The 15,199-nt window shown below is 35.2% G+C and overlaps 3 protein-coding genes across 8 annotated transcripts; 2 read left to right on the forward strand and 1 right to left on the reverse strand.

Moving 5' to 3' along the window:
* The first annotated feature begins 279 nt into the window (after positions 1 to 279).
* On the forward strand, positions 280 to 5,885 carry LOC146723943 (uncharacterized). 2 transcript variants are annotated; one of them, XM_085480873.1, is made up of 6 exons: positions 280 to 799; positions 1,070 to 1,185; positions 1,344 to 1,958; positions 2,902 to 3,825; positions 3,960 to 4,233; positions 4,665 to 5,885. In XM_085480873.1, the coding sequence occupies exons 1-6, from the start codon at positions 727 to 729 to the stop codon at positions 4,841 to 4,843; spliced, it is 2,181 nt and encodes a 726-aa protein (XP_085336999.1). In that variant the 5' UTR covers positions 280 to 726; the 3' UTR covers positions 4,844 to 5,885. The 2 variants fall into 2 exon arrangements, with proteins under 2 accessions (XP_085336999.1, XP_085337000.1); XM_085480874.1 differs by having other exon boundaries at positions 3,975 to 4,233.
* Positions 5,886 to 6,063: 178 nt separating this feature from the next.
* On the forward strand, positions 6,064 to 11,835 carry LOC114940314 (beta-mannosidase). 3 transcript variants are annotated; one of them, XM_085480860.1, is made up of 13 exons: positions 6,064 to 6,445; positions 6,618 to 6,647; positions 6,755 to 6,901; positions 6,980 to 7,128; positions 7,211 to 7,416; positions 7,502 to 7,763; positions 7,849 to 8,575; positions 8,649 to 9,080; positions 9,219 to 9,433; positions 9,500 to 9,697; positions 9,781 to 10,091; positions 11,340 to 11,644; positions 11,725 to 11,835. In XM_085480860.1, the coding sequence occupies exons 1-11, from the start codon at positions 6,310 to 6,312 to the stop codon at positions 10,087 to 10,089; spliced, it is 2,811 nt and encodes a 936-aa protein (XP_085336986.1). In that variant the 5' UTR covers positions 6,064 to 6,309; the 3' UTR covers positions 10,090 to 10,091; positions 11,340 to 11,644; positions 11,725 to 11,835. The 3 variants fall into 3 exon arrangements, with proteins under 3 accessions (XP_085336986.1, XP_085336987.1, XP_029170747.2); XM_085480861.1 differs by having other exon boundaries at positions 9,781 to 11,648; XM_029314914.2 differs by having other exon boundaries at positions 9,781 to 11,644.
* On the reverse strand, positions 10,436 to 15,085 carry LOC114940339 (transmembrane protein 245). Of its 3 annotated transcripts, none has more exons than XM_029314965.2 (10): positions 14,980 to 15,085; positions 14,363 to 14,892; positions 13,276 to 14,271; positions 13,042 to 13,206; positions 12,764 to 12,962; positions 12,431 to 12,615; positions 12,255 to 12,355; positions 12,121 to 12,138; positions 11,707 to 12,009; positions 10,436 to 11,630 (listed from the first exon to the last, which is right to left on the reverse strand). In XM_029314965.2, exons 2-10 carry the CDS (start codon positions 14,876 to 14,878, stop codon positions 11,435 to 11,437), a joined length of 2,679 nt encoding a protein of 892 aa, XP_029170798.2. In that variant the 5' UTR covers positions 14,879 to 14,892; positions 14,980 to 15,085; the 3' UTR covers positions 10,436 to 11,434. The 3 variants fall into 3 exon arrangements, with proteins under 3 accessions (XP_029170798.2, XP_029170797.2, XP_029170796.2); XM_029314964.2 differs by having other exon boundaries at positions 13,276 to 13,670; positions 13,749 to 14,271; positions 14,363 to 15,085; XM_029314963.2 differs by lacking the exon at positions 12,121 to 12,138 and having other exon boundaries at positions 14,363 to 15,085.
* Between the last annotated feature and the right edge of the window lie 114 nt (positions 15,086 to 15,199).

The raw sequence follows: 15,199 nt of genomic DNA on the forward strand, positions 1-15,199 counted from the left end.
AAAATCTTTTATTTTAGTCTTTTTATTTCAGATTCTAAGAACTTTATATTCTAAACCTGAAGCATGCAAATAATTTAATTTGCGTATGAAAACTATTATCTTGACACGTCCTTGTTTTAATCTAAAATCTCATTCACGTCTGAAAATATATGCTCAAGAAGTGATAAAATTGATCGGAACACCCGGTATACAAGCGCGCACGCGCTGTCAAAAATTTAAATTTGGCGCCTAATGTCAGCGCTCGGTCACGTGATCCGCATTTTAGTTCGCAGCAGCAACACGCGGTGGCGCTGAGGCTCATCCGAGGTCTCTTTCAAGGAGTTTGTATTTTCTGGCGATTCTTGTTCATACCAAGTTTTTTTTCTGGATATGTACGTACGCAGGCGAGAAACGACACCGATAAACGTGGACTCGAGGATTGTCGGCATTTCATTATCGTATGCGAGGGGGCAACCGATGTGAGCCGATGTTCGAGAAACGTATCTAGCATCATCTCGCGCGACATCGCGAGACAATCCGCGAAGAGGAGAGCCGAACAGCTGAAGGGAGAAGCGATCAGGCATGCTTAATTGCGGCACAGAGGAATCCTTATTTACATTTAGTTAAAGCAAGCTATTTCACGCGACGGGGGCGCGGCACTGTGCCCCCAAATAAGCAGGTATCCGTGGGAAGTGAAGGATTATTCGGCGTAATTTTCTACAATATTCATTTGCCCTGTCGGACAGTATGGAACGGGAGAAAAACGAGAGGTTAAGCGCGAGGAAGTTTGAAGAGGAGGAGATGAAACGGAAACTCACGAGTAATTGGATTTATTTACAGCTAAATTGAACGTAGTTGCGAGAAGAATCAAGTGTCAATTTGTAGATCTTCGGATTTTGCAAAACATTATTGAATAAATATGTGTGTAGCGTATTAGAATGCAATTGTCCATGAAGCAATGATCGTTAAAAATATATATACATATATTTTTTTTTTTTTTAGTTTAAGTACCGCTATAAAGTTTTATATTTATTTTTGAAAAAAAGTTTATTTCTTACAAACAATTTGTAATTATAGATTTTCTTTTTAGATATTGGAATATACGAGCCAGAACTCACGTACAAACAAATGAAAGAGTTACTTGGATTTATCAATGAGCCTCAAGATACTTTAAACGTTATCTCCAATAATAAAGATACGCACAAGGTGTGTAATTATAATTATCGCATAAGCTGTGTGACATTAAAATATAAAATGTTCTATATAATAATTATAACAAATTTGAAGTTTATTATTGTATATCAAATTGATTCAAGAAATTAGGAAGAAAGAAAAGTATATTGTTTGATTAAAAATTATTTCAGGAGCAACATATTAATAATCAACATCTCTCGGAAATTACGTCTGATGTAAATGCATCACAAGAATTGGCTTTACAGGAATGTACAGAGATACCTAGACCATCGTACTCTTATAGATCGAATCATATATCTTCAACGGAGCATAAGACTAGTCACTATGTCAACGATCCAGAATCCCCGTCTCTTTTCGAAGCACGAAATCCTATGTACAGGCGCAAAAGCTCAGATAACGAGGAAATATTCGAGAGCACCAATTCTACCCACAGTACAAATCGTTTCCTCTCGTTGAGATCAACAAATGTTTCACGAGAGAGCCAAAACGCGACGGACAAAAAAACAGCGCAGGATACGTCGAGCGAGTTGGATCAGAAACTGGACAGATGGCAAATGAACCCGCTCGATGTTTGTATCAACGAAATTGACGTGCCTTTGCAACAACCAAACCGAACCTCGGCTAAAGAACGTGTGCCATTTAAGTACTGCGAGGAAACGCACACGACCGAGCAGCGCGACCAAGCAATACGATGTGTGAGCCAGCATTTGCAGAAAGTAGCAGAATCTTGGTACAATTGGCAGCCTGCTGCTAATTCGATATTCCGATGGGGGTCACCCATTCAGGTGGGTACCACCCTGCAATCCCTCCCGTATCGCTCGTATCGCTAACGAATGTGTAGTCTTTCTTTTATAATTAGGTACACGCGTTTTTCTAAGATGAGAAAGACCATTTATATATGCCATTGCAATTTGATGTTAGAAAATTTTTGCTAGTATTTTATTTTGAGTATTTAATTTTATTATTTTGCGCTACAATTCTTTTCTTAGATGTAAGATCTTGTACTCGCTTGAGGAATATTATTCAAAGTATACTCACTTTTTATTATATGTGCTATATATTTCGAAATCTTTTTCTATATACGACTTGAGCAAACTCCATTAAGCAATCGCTAATAAGCGTGTTAATTTGATTACTTTGGAGTTATCGATAAAAAGTCATGGAAGATTTAGTTTAAATTAAAAGAACGCATTAACTTTATACAATTTTTTTTTGTAACTAAATTTTGCTCTTATTCTTATCTTTTGTAAAAATTTTTGTAAAAAATCTGTAATTGAATGATTTTGCATCTTCTTTGAGATTGTATAATACAATACATACTATGTCCAATAAGATGCATTTATTAGATTTTGATATATTAATGTGTGTATAACTTCCATGTATTACTTGCAGATATTACTATATATATATATATATATGGTTTTAACTTTATACATCAATGTGTACACATAAAATTATTTATACGAGCAATTTTGTAGCATTTTGTTGTGGAACGAATTATAAAGGAGGGGGGGGGAAGACATTTAATATTTTTTATTAATATTATAAACTATTGCATTTATACAGAGACATGTATACACATAAATGTTTACAAGAACACAGTTATTAAATGCTGTAAACTGTGAAACATTTTTGAATAAATTATATTTGTGTAAAAAAGAAAAGATAGTTGTTTACTTCATTCAATTCTGTTTATTTCTATTCTGATTCTAATCCTTGTTTCTGTAGGTCGGCACCGCTAACGGTAGCTTGGATAAAAAGCCATTAACAGAATCTAAGACTGAACAGATGAAAACCGAATGTACATATAGAGATAGTCACGAGCGAGCTAGCAAACGTAAAGCGAGCTCTCTCATTGCTAGTCTGAATAAAGAGAGCTCCACCGAGGACGAGGATGACAAGTGGCACGATTTTGCTCGCATTAAGAAAAAAAGAGCACAGTTCGATAGTAAATCGAGTAACGCACAACGTGCTGTGAATCGGCATCATAGTAACAATCATGAAGAAGCAACGTCGAGCGTGATCGCACATCAAGGAAACTCCATCGATGATGAGAATAGCGATATAGAATTCAACGATGACGATATTAAATCTCTATGCCGTAAGAAAATCAATGAAGAAGATAAAAGAGAATATAAGGAGGATAAAGAGGATATATCGATGGCATCAAATATATATCCGAGAAGAATAGTACCACCCAATCCTAAGGCACGTCCAGGTCTGTCGAGGCAAAGAAAGGGAACGGCGAAATCGTCCTCGAAGACACGGCGCATCGTGAATAAAGTTATCGAACACCCGAAAATGCAAAAGGATACAATGACAGACGATGAAATCCAAAAAATGGTGGAAAGCTGGAATAGTGACGAGGAAGAGATTTCGGTGGAAAAGCACCCGGAAATACGACCATTGCCACTATCGAAAGAGGTACGATCGAAATTACACGAGAAACGACTGTCGCTTCATAAAATAGAAACTGTGAAAGAAACGAATGCAGCAACAAAGGAAGAAGAAAGCGATAGGGAACGGAATAAGGAAAAGAGACCAAAACTCTGCGAACGAAAGAAAGAAGAATCTAGGATGAAGAATGGAAATGGGAGCTGGGAGCATCAACTACTGTCTGATGATGAGGACAAGCCAGATGAAACGAATCAAGTAAGTTATTAATTAAAATTATGTGATTTTCTTCTTTCTCTTCCAGAATCCCTTTTTGATTTATTTAATAATATTTATTATTCTTTTACAATCTACTTATATATATATATATATATATATATATATATATATAGGAGTTGGATGTACAGAATGGCAATCAATCTGATAAGGTATTTACTTCGACAAATAATGTAAGTTGTCCTATATGCAACAAGTTGTTTCCGGATAACGAAATAGAGAATCATGCCGCTTATTGCGAACAATTCGACACGAATAATGAAGAAGACGATAATGACAAGAACAAATTGGAATGTAGTATATGCAACAATTACAAAACTACTGATGGAATCGAATATGAGGAGCATGTTCACCAATGTATCAGTAGGCGCGATAAGAGGCATTCACGTGGTACGTTCAGTATTACATAAATTGTTGTTTGTGCTGATATATTTCTGATTTCTGAAAAACATGATCTTATCAAGATGCATTAGATAATTATTCGAATTGAACAATAAACAAATCTGGATTGCTGGTTTTCTTTAGTATATATATACATATATATATATATATATATATATATATATATATATATATATATAAGACAACTGTAAGCATCTGCTTTTATACAAGTTTATACAGAGGAATCTGCAAATCATGCTAGGAATTGAAAGTTCGAGCTTTTAAAGGCTCAAATTTTCTTCATTGTTTTAAATATGTCGTTGACATATAAAACACAAATTTTTCTTTATTTAATGATTATTCAAAAGCTCTTCCTATTAATTTACTTTGGCTAAAAAATGCCCTTTGTATTAGATTTATTTATATATCTTCTTCTTTAGGATCTCAAGATATCGATACTGCACCTGCTTCATCCTTTCACACTTATAAGCCAGTAATAGATGAACAGAAAGATTCCGAAATAGCTTATTTGGGTCATTTTCCCTCTGATAATAAAACTAATAAACTTAAAAAATTGAATACCAATAGAAAAAGAAAATTATATACCGAAAAAAAATAATATATACTCCTAGAGAGGAAATATTTATTGATGGTTATGCGGATTTTCTTTCAAACGTATATTTCTTTTTCGTTTCTTCTTCAGAAAAAGATATGATTTTCAACATATCATGAATTTATGCTACTGCATATTTACGCTATAGCGTTAAGCAATTGGTATGCATGTATTTTGCATTTGCTTAACATTCCATGTCGCATGTAGTACAAAGGCAATTCGCGTGCGTAATTTTAACGATTCTTTAAGAACAATAAAATTCTCTTAACGAAAAAATAACTTTCAATATTACAAATTTTTTACATTAAAATTTTTAAAACAAACTTTTATAAGTAAAATTCTTAAATAAAACTTAAAATTAATCGAAAAAAAAGATTTTATTATTTAATTATTCTTGAAAGATATGAAACTTATTAATTCTCTTCGATTAAATCTAACAAATATTAAGCACCTTTTTATTGAAAAAAATCGATTTTAATATCAGCAAAGATATTAAAAATTGCAAGTTACTAGATTTCAAATCTATTCTTGATACAGTTGCCAATTATCTTTTTTTATAAGTTTGTTTTAAATTCAATATAAATATCATTATAAAGATTTAATTTTCTGTTTATAATATTTTTTAATAACAGTAAAAGTTATTAGAAAATAGATTTTTAAAATATATTTTGCAATGTATTGCATTATTAAAGATGACATGTAAATATTGTGTTAATTTTTATCAGTATCAAAAGTATATATTAGAAAGTCGAAAAGAGATAGTGAATATTATATGGCCATTAATTATATATACATTCCACTCGCATACTAATAAAACTTTATTTTGCAATATATATGCAGTATATGTTTATAAGCAATTTGTAAAAGTATATAGTTGAAATACTTTTTAAATTCCAGAGCACTTTTTAAAAAGCTCTATTATATAAATGCAGTAACATCAATTTCTGTAAATTTACTTTAATGCCCTGAAATGTAAATTAACATATAATATTTTTATACCGATAGAATTTATTGTTTGTAAATAAAATAGCATTCAAATATTTAAACATTTTCGAGTTTTTATTAAAACCTTATATAAAAAAAAATTGATATTTAAAAAATCATTCCAGTAAGACTGTAAGAAGTATTGAAATTTATTATTTAAAAATAGATTTATATCAGAGCTACCTCTTGTATAAAAGATTACTTTCCTCCTAAATAATTCATTTCCTCCCGATATCAAGGTTATGGATTGATAAACTTTAGCTTATTAATCGTAATCTAAAGAGATAATCAAGCTCTTATGAGAAAAGTTGTGGAGTACTGGATGAGATAATAACAACAGAACACTCTTTAAATAAGGATCCATTATTTGTTGTTATCTTTATATTTATCGGAGCTCGACATGTAAAATGTGAAAAACAGTAATAGAATACAAACTCTTTACTGAATTACTTTTAGTTTTTTATTTCAAATAGTTACCTCATACTCTCATGCTTCAGTATACATCAGCCACAATTATTAAAATGAAGCTCTTTATTTTGACATTATGGATTTTATCCTTAATAAGTGTACACTGTCAATCTATAACCCTAAATGGAGAATGGAAAGGGACTATTAATACTTGTGGTACGTATTATCAGATATTCTTATTTGTCAAAAATAGATGTGACACTTCTTGAATACATGAACTTTTGAACATATTATATATGTGGTAAAGATATGTGTCTATAATTAATATAATACACACACATACATCCTTCATATTAATTTAAATTACTACAAGAAATATTTCTTTCAGATAAGAAACCCTTTCCAGGATGCGATAATGGTAAGAGAGACTTTCAGTTAATTTTGCATAAAAATATAACATGTAATTCTTTCTTTACTTTTATATTTTTATCTGCACATATTTTGGTATACAATTTTTTTCCACAGACATCAATTTTAGTGCAACTGTTCCTGGAGGAGTTTATACAGATTTATCTAAAAATAATATAATAGAAAACAACCTATTTGGAAGGAATGATATCAATAATCGTTGGGTCGGGAATCAATCTGTCGTTTATACTAAAAATGTTAATGGTAAGTCAGAATAAATATAGAGAATTCTCTTTCTCGCTCTTTTTTTATATATAATCTATATAAATACATCATTTTTAGTAACCAGTGATTTTCTAAGAACTCGCAAGACAGTCTTGATTTTTTATGGAATTGACACATTTGCCAATGTCTCCTTGAATGACCATATGATTGGACAAACTTCAAATATGTTCCTAAGATATATTTTTGATGTAACAGATTATATCAAGGTAAGGGAATCGTACTCAAGTAATATAAAATATACATATATCTCTGGATAGTAAAATTTCTTTTTATATTTGGGACATACAGGAAGGCCAGAATTTGCTGCGAGTCGCATTTCGTTCCTCTGTCAAAGTAGCCGAAGATTTATATAATGAACAAAGGAAAAGTTATGTTGTACCACCAGTGTGTGTACCCAAAGACTATCATGGGCAGTGCCATGTAAATCATATTCGTAAGATGCAAGCCAGTTTCTCTTGGGATTGGGGACCAGCTTTTCCCTCAGTTGGCATTTGGTAATTAAAAACTATTTATCTTACAATATACATATATTTCTCATTTATACTTTTTATCGGTCTAACATAAAGTATAAGTTTGCAGGCGAGATGTCGAGTTGGTTTCTGTAAATGACCTATTGCTCAAGGATGTTACAACTGACATACGCAGAGAGAAGGACACCTGGAATGTCCTTGTTACAATATTTCTCGAGATGACGCAGAACGAAAACGAAGAATTAATTAATTGTCACGTCACATCGATATTACATGTTTCGCAAAGCATACTTTACAGTAATACCAGTGAAATCATGCTTGACACGAGCAAAAAATACATGAACATTAACATCTCCCTTACCGTGCCTGCAGTAAGTTTTGCACGATTAATTTAATGATCATTGTTATGTGAAAATGTTTATATCTTCCTCATTTTAACATTTTCCTTCTGACAAGTATGCCGTTGAGAACTGGTGGCCAAATGGCTATGGCAAGCAACCTCTGTACTATTTAACTACCACCCTGACAACGGCAAATGATGTATTGCATAAACGGATCCGCGTGGGATTCAGAACGATAGAACTGGTGGAGGAACCTCTGGAAAAGGGACTGAGCTTTTACTTTCGCGTGAACGACGTGCCGATCTTTGCTAAAGGCAGTAATTTTATCCCAGCCAGCGTCTTCCCCGAATGGGGCGCGAAGGAAAACACCATCAGACACTTGCTATTATCCGCCAAAGAAACGCACATGAACATGCTGAGGGTATGGGGAGGCGGTGTCTACGAGTCCAAATTATTTTACGACTTGGCCGACGAATACGGGATTATGATTTGGCAAGATTTCATGTTCGCGTGCGCCATGTATCCCACAGATGATTCCTTCTTGAAGAATGTCGAGCAGGAAATAGTGCAGAATGTGATACGTCTGAAGAATCATCCAAGCATCGTACTCTGGGCTGGTAATAACGAAAACGAAGCAGCGTTGTATGGAGATTGGTACGGCACCGGAACCGCTCAAGTTTATAGAGACGATTATAGGAAACTTTACGTGAATCTGATTAAGAGAGAGGTGGAGAAACTAGATCCCGGAAGATTATTTGTCGTATCTAGTCCGGGTAACGGGGTGTACGAGGAGACGTACAACTACACCGGAGCAAATCCTTACTCCAATCTCTTCGGCGACGGTATATATAAGTAAAATATATATACATATAATAGAACATGAACAGAATATGTTAAATGTTTTGTATTTTCCAGTTCACTATTATAACTACCTCAGAAATGGATGGGACATTACTCAGTATCCTCGGACAAGATTTTGCTCCGAATATGGATTTCAGTCTTGGCCGTCGATGTACACGCTAGTGACCGCTGTGGAAAGCGCAAAAGATCTTAACGTGGGCAGCGATTTTGTGCAACACCGGCAGCATCTGCCATTTGGTAACGAGTACATGCGACTGTTGATCTCGTACAACTTTGCCATGCCGCAGAGTAACAATAGCGTTCGGGATTTCGCGAATTACGTTTATCTCAGTCAGATCAATCAAGCTGTTTCCATGAGGATACAAACGGAAGCTTACAGACAGGCCAAAAGTGAAGTGAATAACGTAACAGGCGAAGGTATGACAATGGGAGCTCTTTATTGGCAGCTCAATGATGTTTGGCAAGCTCCTTCATGGTCTTCGATAGGTATAATCAGACATTTTATACATGATAATCTTGTAACTAGAACTAAAAAATATTCTATACAGCATAACTTAAACTTGTGAGAATCTTTTTTGAATTTTAATACAATGTCGTTTGGAAATTTTCCCTTTATATTTACAGATATCGAAGGTCGTTGGAAGATGCTTCATTATTACGCCAAAGATTTCTTCGCACCCATTATTGTTACATCACACTTATCCACTTCCAATGAACTCTCAATATATGTTGTATCTGATCTACGATACGAGTCAAAAAATTGTACAGTTGAAATTTGTGTCTACAACTGGAATTCCACAACACCCATATTCACAAAATCTTTCGATGATATTACAATAGTGAGTATCAGCGGAAAGAAAGAAAGCAGTGTGTAAATATCCACATGGTTGTATTAATTCTTTCAGGAAGCCAATGAAGCCAAGAGAATTACGTCATTTTTGCTGGACGATTTTCTCGTTCAAGTTTGCGGATCATTGGAATCCGCCAAGAAGTCTTGCATAATTACTTTATCTCTCACAGATATAGCTGACTCTTTGATCGCAGTCAATTATGTTTATCCTGGTGCACTAAAAAATGCAAATGTACCAGTAGCCAATGTTACTGTAAGTAAATTACTGATGTCGATATTTGGCATATGTTTGCAGCTGTCGAAGAAACGTTGACACGCTATTCTCTCTCGTTTCAGATAAAACTCGAAGAGGATCATCTGTTACCTGGAAAACTTTCCAATTATCCGGATTTCAAGATTGAACTATCGACAGACAATATAGCGCTCTTCGTGTGGTTAGAAGTGGGTAATATACGCGGTCGTTTTTCCGAAAATGGTTTTCACATGTTTGAGAAGAAGAAGGAAATTATTTTCCATGCCTACGAAGGGACCACGATCGAATTGTTGCGGAGCAACATAAGGCTCGTTACATTGTCCGACATTTATAACGCACGTGGCAATTTTCATGACGACTATTTTGTTAAAGAAACGAAAAATTTATATTAATCGTACGTAACATTTTATTTACATAATTACATATGAAATAAAGATCGATTTAAGAATTACTTTATATATACCATAATTTATTTGCGATAAATCTATTGTACACAAACTTTTTATCGTGATATATAAATGAACTCTTTTTTTATTTCATTATATTATACTTTCTTCAAACCGTCCTCGACGGAAAGTAAGTGTCGTAGTGTAAATAAATTTCAAATCCGATAAGAATAAGAAGGATAATTAAGGCTCCACCAAGTATCATGGATATCAAATTAGACATCGCGCTGCTGTTGAAGATTGCGTTTCAATTACACGTCAATGAATTATAATTTAGCGCATAATACACGGATTAAACATTGAGAAAATTATTTATTACCATAAACACATATCTTTGATTACACGTGACATGAAAAATACACATAATATGTTAAGTCTTGAAGTCAGTAGTGTCAGTACCACATTACCACATATCTTTTTTTTTTGTTTGCACGTAAATTAATCAACATGTTAAAAACAAAACACATAGCATTTTTTAAAAATGTAATGATACACATATACATAAAGAAAATTCTCGTATATACATACATGTTATCACAAATCTATATATATATATATATATATATATATATATATATATATATGTATGTATATGTATGTATGTATATGTACATAAATGTGTGTGTGTGTATATATATAATATTATATATGTATCAAATTTCTAATCAAAGACGATGGAAGACTAAGAAAATCTGTAATATATGATATATTTCTAAGACTAATAAGCGTAAGCCGAGATTTCTCCCTGTTAGTTCTCTTATCACATAAAAGTACATATGTAAAGCACATATGATTTTGAGTACATATGTAAAGCACATATGATTTTGAGTACATATGTAAAGCACATATGATTTTGAGTTGGATCTAGACCAAACAAATGCGAATATAAAATGCAAACAATCGTGAATGAATGTTAGCGAGCATCGGCAGAGGAGGACTTAATAGTCAGAAAAGAAGGATTTAATAGTCTTTTTAATAAAAAAATTAATTTTTAAATAATTATAAAAAATCGTAAAAAAATATTTAATTATAAAAAGATAAAAATATTAAATAATTAACTCCTCTTCACGTTCGTTCGCTGATAATCGTTTGGTCTGGACCCAGCTTTTACATGTTCGTGTGCGCTGCACGCGTTTAGTCCAGTTATCGTACAGACTTTCATAAAATATTTGATATAAAACTTTGAATATTTACAGTTAAAAGCTAAGGATCTTAAGCCCGTAGCTCACAACGTTGTTAAGCGGAATAAATTAATGTGTTAGAGCTAAAGCGTACCATTATCTTAATATGATCATGGTGTTCCGTGAACAGTACTCGAATAAGCTGGAAGCATAACTTCCTCTTCGGGCGAATGCAGGTAACGTCGACTTAAATTGATGACAACCATAATGCAACATAGAAGCAAAGGGCCAAAGATTGCTCCCTCTACGCCTAAACAGAAGATCCCACCTGCTATGGATAGGCCTGTCAGATAAGGATGTCCACCGCTGAAACAAATGAAGTATGTATGTAGAAATATTGTAACTGAAAACTTGTTAAACCATATATACGAAGCAATCTTACCCTTTGATTTCCTTATAGAATTCCGTCACCACTATGTTACACGGGAGAAAATGGAAAAGGAAGAAAGGAATAGCGATCATCGATCCGCGAGTGAACCAGAGCTCGATCGTGGCCGGGATGCAAGCAAAGTACGCGTCCAAAAAAGGAACTGCACCCAGCATAGTCGCGAGGGCCGATGGCAAGTAGACGATCTTCACTTGGAATAAATTGTGGATAAACCACGTCCACATGCCGAAGAAGGAGGCGAGCTTGAAAGTCGCCGCGAACACTCCGATCACCGCCTCTTGTAACGCTATGGCAAATCTGAAAAAAAGTCAACATTATGTCTTCTGCATGCTAATCGACTCTTCACACATAATTGAGTTATTTAAAAATAGCTATTGACTCTATACTATTGTACGAAGATTAACTTACCCTTCTACCTGTGTCGTGCTTGTGAAAAGATAAATATTTATGTAAATTTCAAGATCTCGCATGCATATATTCATAGCATGCGAATGCATAGAAATGAAAAGCAATTAAGTTTAAGATATCGGATATATTTATACCTGTGACAGCTAATAGGACTAAACATCGTGGTCAATTCGATGGGTTTGTATGTTTTACCGCTGGAACTGAGTAAATAAAATAGAGTTGTAAAGAAGACCACCTAAAATAGAAAATTCTTACATTTCTCGTATTTTTTCTTTTTACAATAAAGCTTCACAAAACATGTTATTCATACCGTGCTGAGTACAAAGTTAAATACAGCTGATCCACTCATGAGTACGATATAAAATAGCTCTGTAAAAATTGTCAGTATCACAGACATGTTGCCTTTAACAATGCTCCAGATAGAATCAAGCACTGACATCAAAATGCCAATATTTTCCTTGGCAAAATTCTGTATGCTTGTCATATTGAAAAGATCTGAAAGAGAAAGGGATTTCATATGAGCATTTTCAGTTGTTGTATCATATAAGATGGTCCGTATACTCATAGTATAAAGATTAATTAGATTCTATATGATAAAAATAAAATTTGAAACAATCATTTATAAATTTTTTAGATCACTCACGGAGAGGCATTTTCCCAAAGCTTTCCTTGAAATTCTCCCAAGCATAATATGCAGATCCAGCATCTACAACAGGACCTACGAAGTTTGGATCCGCATTAGACATCATCCACGCCTGGTAGAGACGATCCCAAAGCTCTAAGACTTTCTTCTCCATTTGCTCCGCCTTGGACGGTTCTAGATCTTTCACGAGACCTCGAATCTGAATGAAGGAAGAGATGAATCTCTGGCATGTGTAAAGTAAAAAAAATTAAAAAAGAAAATAAGTTATTAAATCTTACTCCTTCTGATATAGCGGTTCGTCCATAAGTATAAGCATTATCTAAAACGCTGTTAACAGATTCTTCCCATTTCTCCGGAACCCAGTCGATATCAGGATTGTTCATCAGAGAAGAATTCAATATTTCACCCGTTACTTGAACGAGATGCAAACCTTCCGCATAAACCTATAGACAGAACTAATGGTATAGAATATGGATCACATAGATCAATAAATGTAGGAATATTTATTGTACCTGTATCGTTATGAAAATAGATGCGCAAGTGGTGAAAATGATTAGCCCGAATATCACAGAAGTAGTCGCTACCGCGTTGACGGACGCCTTGAGAACATTCCTGAGTTTCTCGTCCACGATAATGCTTACTTTATAGAGACCTCTGATATTAGAGGGTATAAGAGCTTGATGTCGTTCGAGGCACCACGACTTGATCCCTTGTATCGTCGAGTCGCAGTGTCTGCGTATCGTTTCCCAAAAGCCGAAATAACCGCCCAGCTGCTTGACGACGTAATACACCAAAGGGATCACCAAGATGTGGCAGATCCATCTGTGCTTCCAAAGAAGCATACCGACGCACGCGTACATCGCTCCGTACATATATTTATCGGTATCGACTTCATCATCTTGCATATCTAGAGACATTCGTAATTCGGCCTTTATTTTGCTGAGCAAATAACGATCGCGTAATGTCGTTACAGAATGTACATTACACGAAGATCGTGGTTTACGCAGAGGCGACAGGCCAGCATCCGCATCCAGAGACATCGACTTTACGCCGAACTTGGACGCGGTAGGGATCCTTTCGATTCCCGATGACGCTGGCCTCTTCGTCTTCTCTTCCCTGGAACGAATCGGCGTATCTGAGGTGCTCTCTTCCTCTGGAATCGAATCGTTCATTCGCATCTCATCGCTCTTCGATGAAGACAATATCTCTTCCTGCGGACTCGGTAATAAATTATTCGTTAAGGCGAAACGCGCCGCCTCCGAAAACGTCAAGTGCCTACCGTTCAGCTCTTGACTCTCCATAATCAATACTACTTCGTAAATAAATCCGATTGCGCATAAGATCTGCAGAGCAGTGAAGACCAAGACTCGATAAGCGCCTGCCATACTTGAGAGATACATGGTGACGATGAACCACATCACAAATGACATGTAGCGAAAACGGATGGAGTTTGATGGCGTCCAGTAAATGTACAATATCGTTAGATATCCAACAAGTATTGTTGAAACCTGAAAATAAAATACCATTGAAAACTCAGAAATGTTTCCATCAAACTGAACATTACAGTGTACAAGATGAAAGAAGATTAATGCAACTTACCGTAAAAATGTTGCATGTCAGGATGAAGAATCCAGAGACGGTGGTGAACACCTGAAATATCCTCCAGGCGAGACACGTCATAATGTTGGGAGTGTAATGATACACACCTAGAAGTCCTAACGCCAGCGATATTGCACCAACAATATACTTGATATGTGTCCATAAAAAGGAGCCCAGCTTCTCAGAAATATTGTCGAATATGTGTATAGGTAGCAGACTGACGTTGACGATCAGCGGGGACTCGGAAACTTCCATCTTGGCGAACCAGGACTGTACCGTCGTGGCCAATGAGTACTTGAAGGGGAAGAGAACGGAACCGCATAGCAGGGCCCAGATGAGGGGTTTGACGAAGGGGCTGAGGATGATGTACAGACCATAGCCGGCTGCCGAGACCAGACATAGAAAGAAGAGCGCTACCGCGTTGTAGATCCCCTGTTTCAAGGCTTTTTCGTGACCCGCGCTGAAGCCCGACAGCATGTTAAAGAGGTTATCCATCGGCGAGCGGACGCTATCCATGATTATAGCTAATCCTGCGCAATAATAAACAAAATATATGCTTGACTTTATTCCAAGTACTCTCTTTACGTCGTTTCCGATGCGTCGTCGTAAATACGAACGGCAATGATATGCATTTCGGTCGAGAAAGTAAATAAAAACGCTCTGTTGCGGCGAATGACGCGTATCAGCTGATTGCAGCTGACGTTTGAGTTTGACGTTACTCGCGCAACTCACGTTGCGGCACAATTCATGGTATACATGCATCGAAAGTGTCAAAGTGGATCAAAAAGGTTGCGAGAAAAAATGAAACAAAGAAAGGAATTTTTATTAAAATTGCAA

Source organism: Nylanderia fulva, unplaced genomic scaffold, assembly GCF_048542155.1.
Source record: "Nylanderia fulva isolate GAGA-0341 unplaced genomic scaffold, ASM4854215v1 Scaffold16, whole genome shotgun sequence".
NCBI classification, from domain to species: Eukaryota; Metazoa; Arthropoda; class Insecta; order Hymenoptera; family Formicidae; genus Nylanderia; species Nylanderia fulva.

Excerpts from the sequence above, each read along its gene's own strand:
- LOC146723943 (XM_085480873.1), top strand. The coding sequence starts at position 727 with ATGGAACGGGAGAAAAACGAGAGGTTAAGCGCGAGGAAGTTTGAAGAG. Across the intron at positions 800-1,069 it reads GATGAAACGGAAACTCACGA|ATATTGGAATATACGAGCCA; the intron begins GTAATTGGATTT and ends TTTTCTTTTTAG. Across the intron at positions 3,826-3,959 it reads AGCCAGATGAAACGAATCAA|GAGTTGGATGTACAGAATGG; the intron begins GTAAGTTATTAA and ends ATATATATATAG.
- LOC114940314 (XM_085480861.1), top strand. The coding sequence starts at position 6,310 with ATGCTTCAGTATACATCAGCCACAATTATTAAAATGAAGCTCTTTATT. Across the intron at positions 6,648-6,754 it reads CTTTCCAGGATGCGATAATG|ACATCAATTTTAGTGCAACT; the intron begins GTAAGAGAGACT and ends TTTTTTCCACAG. Across the intron at positions 9,698-9,780 it reads TACCAGTAGCCAATGTTACT|ATAAAACTCGAAGAGGATCA; the intron begins GTAAGTAAATTA and ends CTCTCGTTTCAG.
- LOC114940339 (XM_029314965.2), bottom strand. The coding sequence starts at position 14,878 with ATGGATAGCGTCCGCTCGCCGATGGATAACCTCTTTAACATGCTGTCG. Across the intron at positions 12,616-12,763 it reads CTTTGGGAAAATGCCTCTCC|ATCTTTTCAATATGACAAGC; the intron begins GTGAGTGATCTA and ends TTTCTCTTTCAG. Across the intron at positions 12,356-12,430 it reads TTAACTTTGTACTCAGCACG|GTGGTCTTCTTTACAACTCT; the intron begins GTATGAATAACA and ends TTTCTATTTTAG.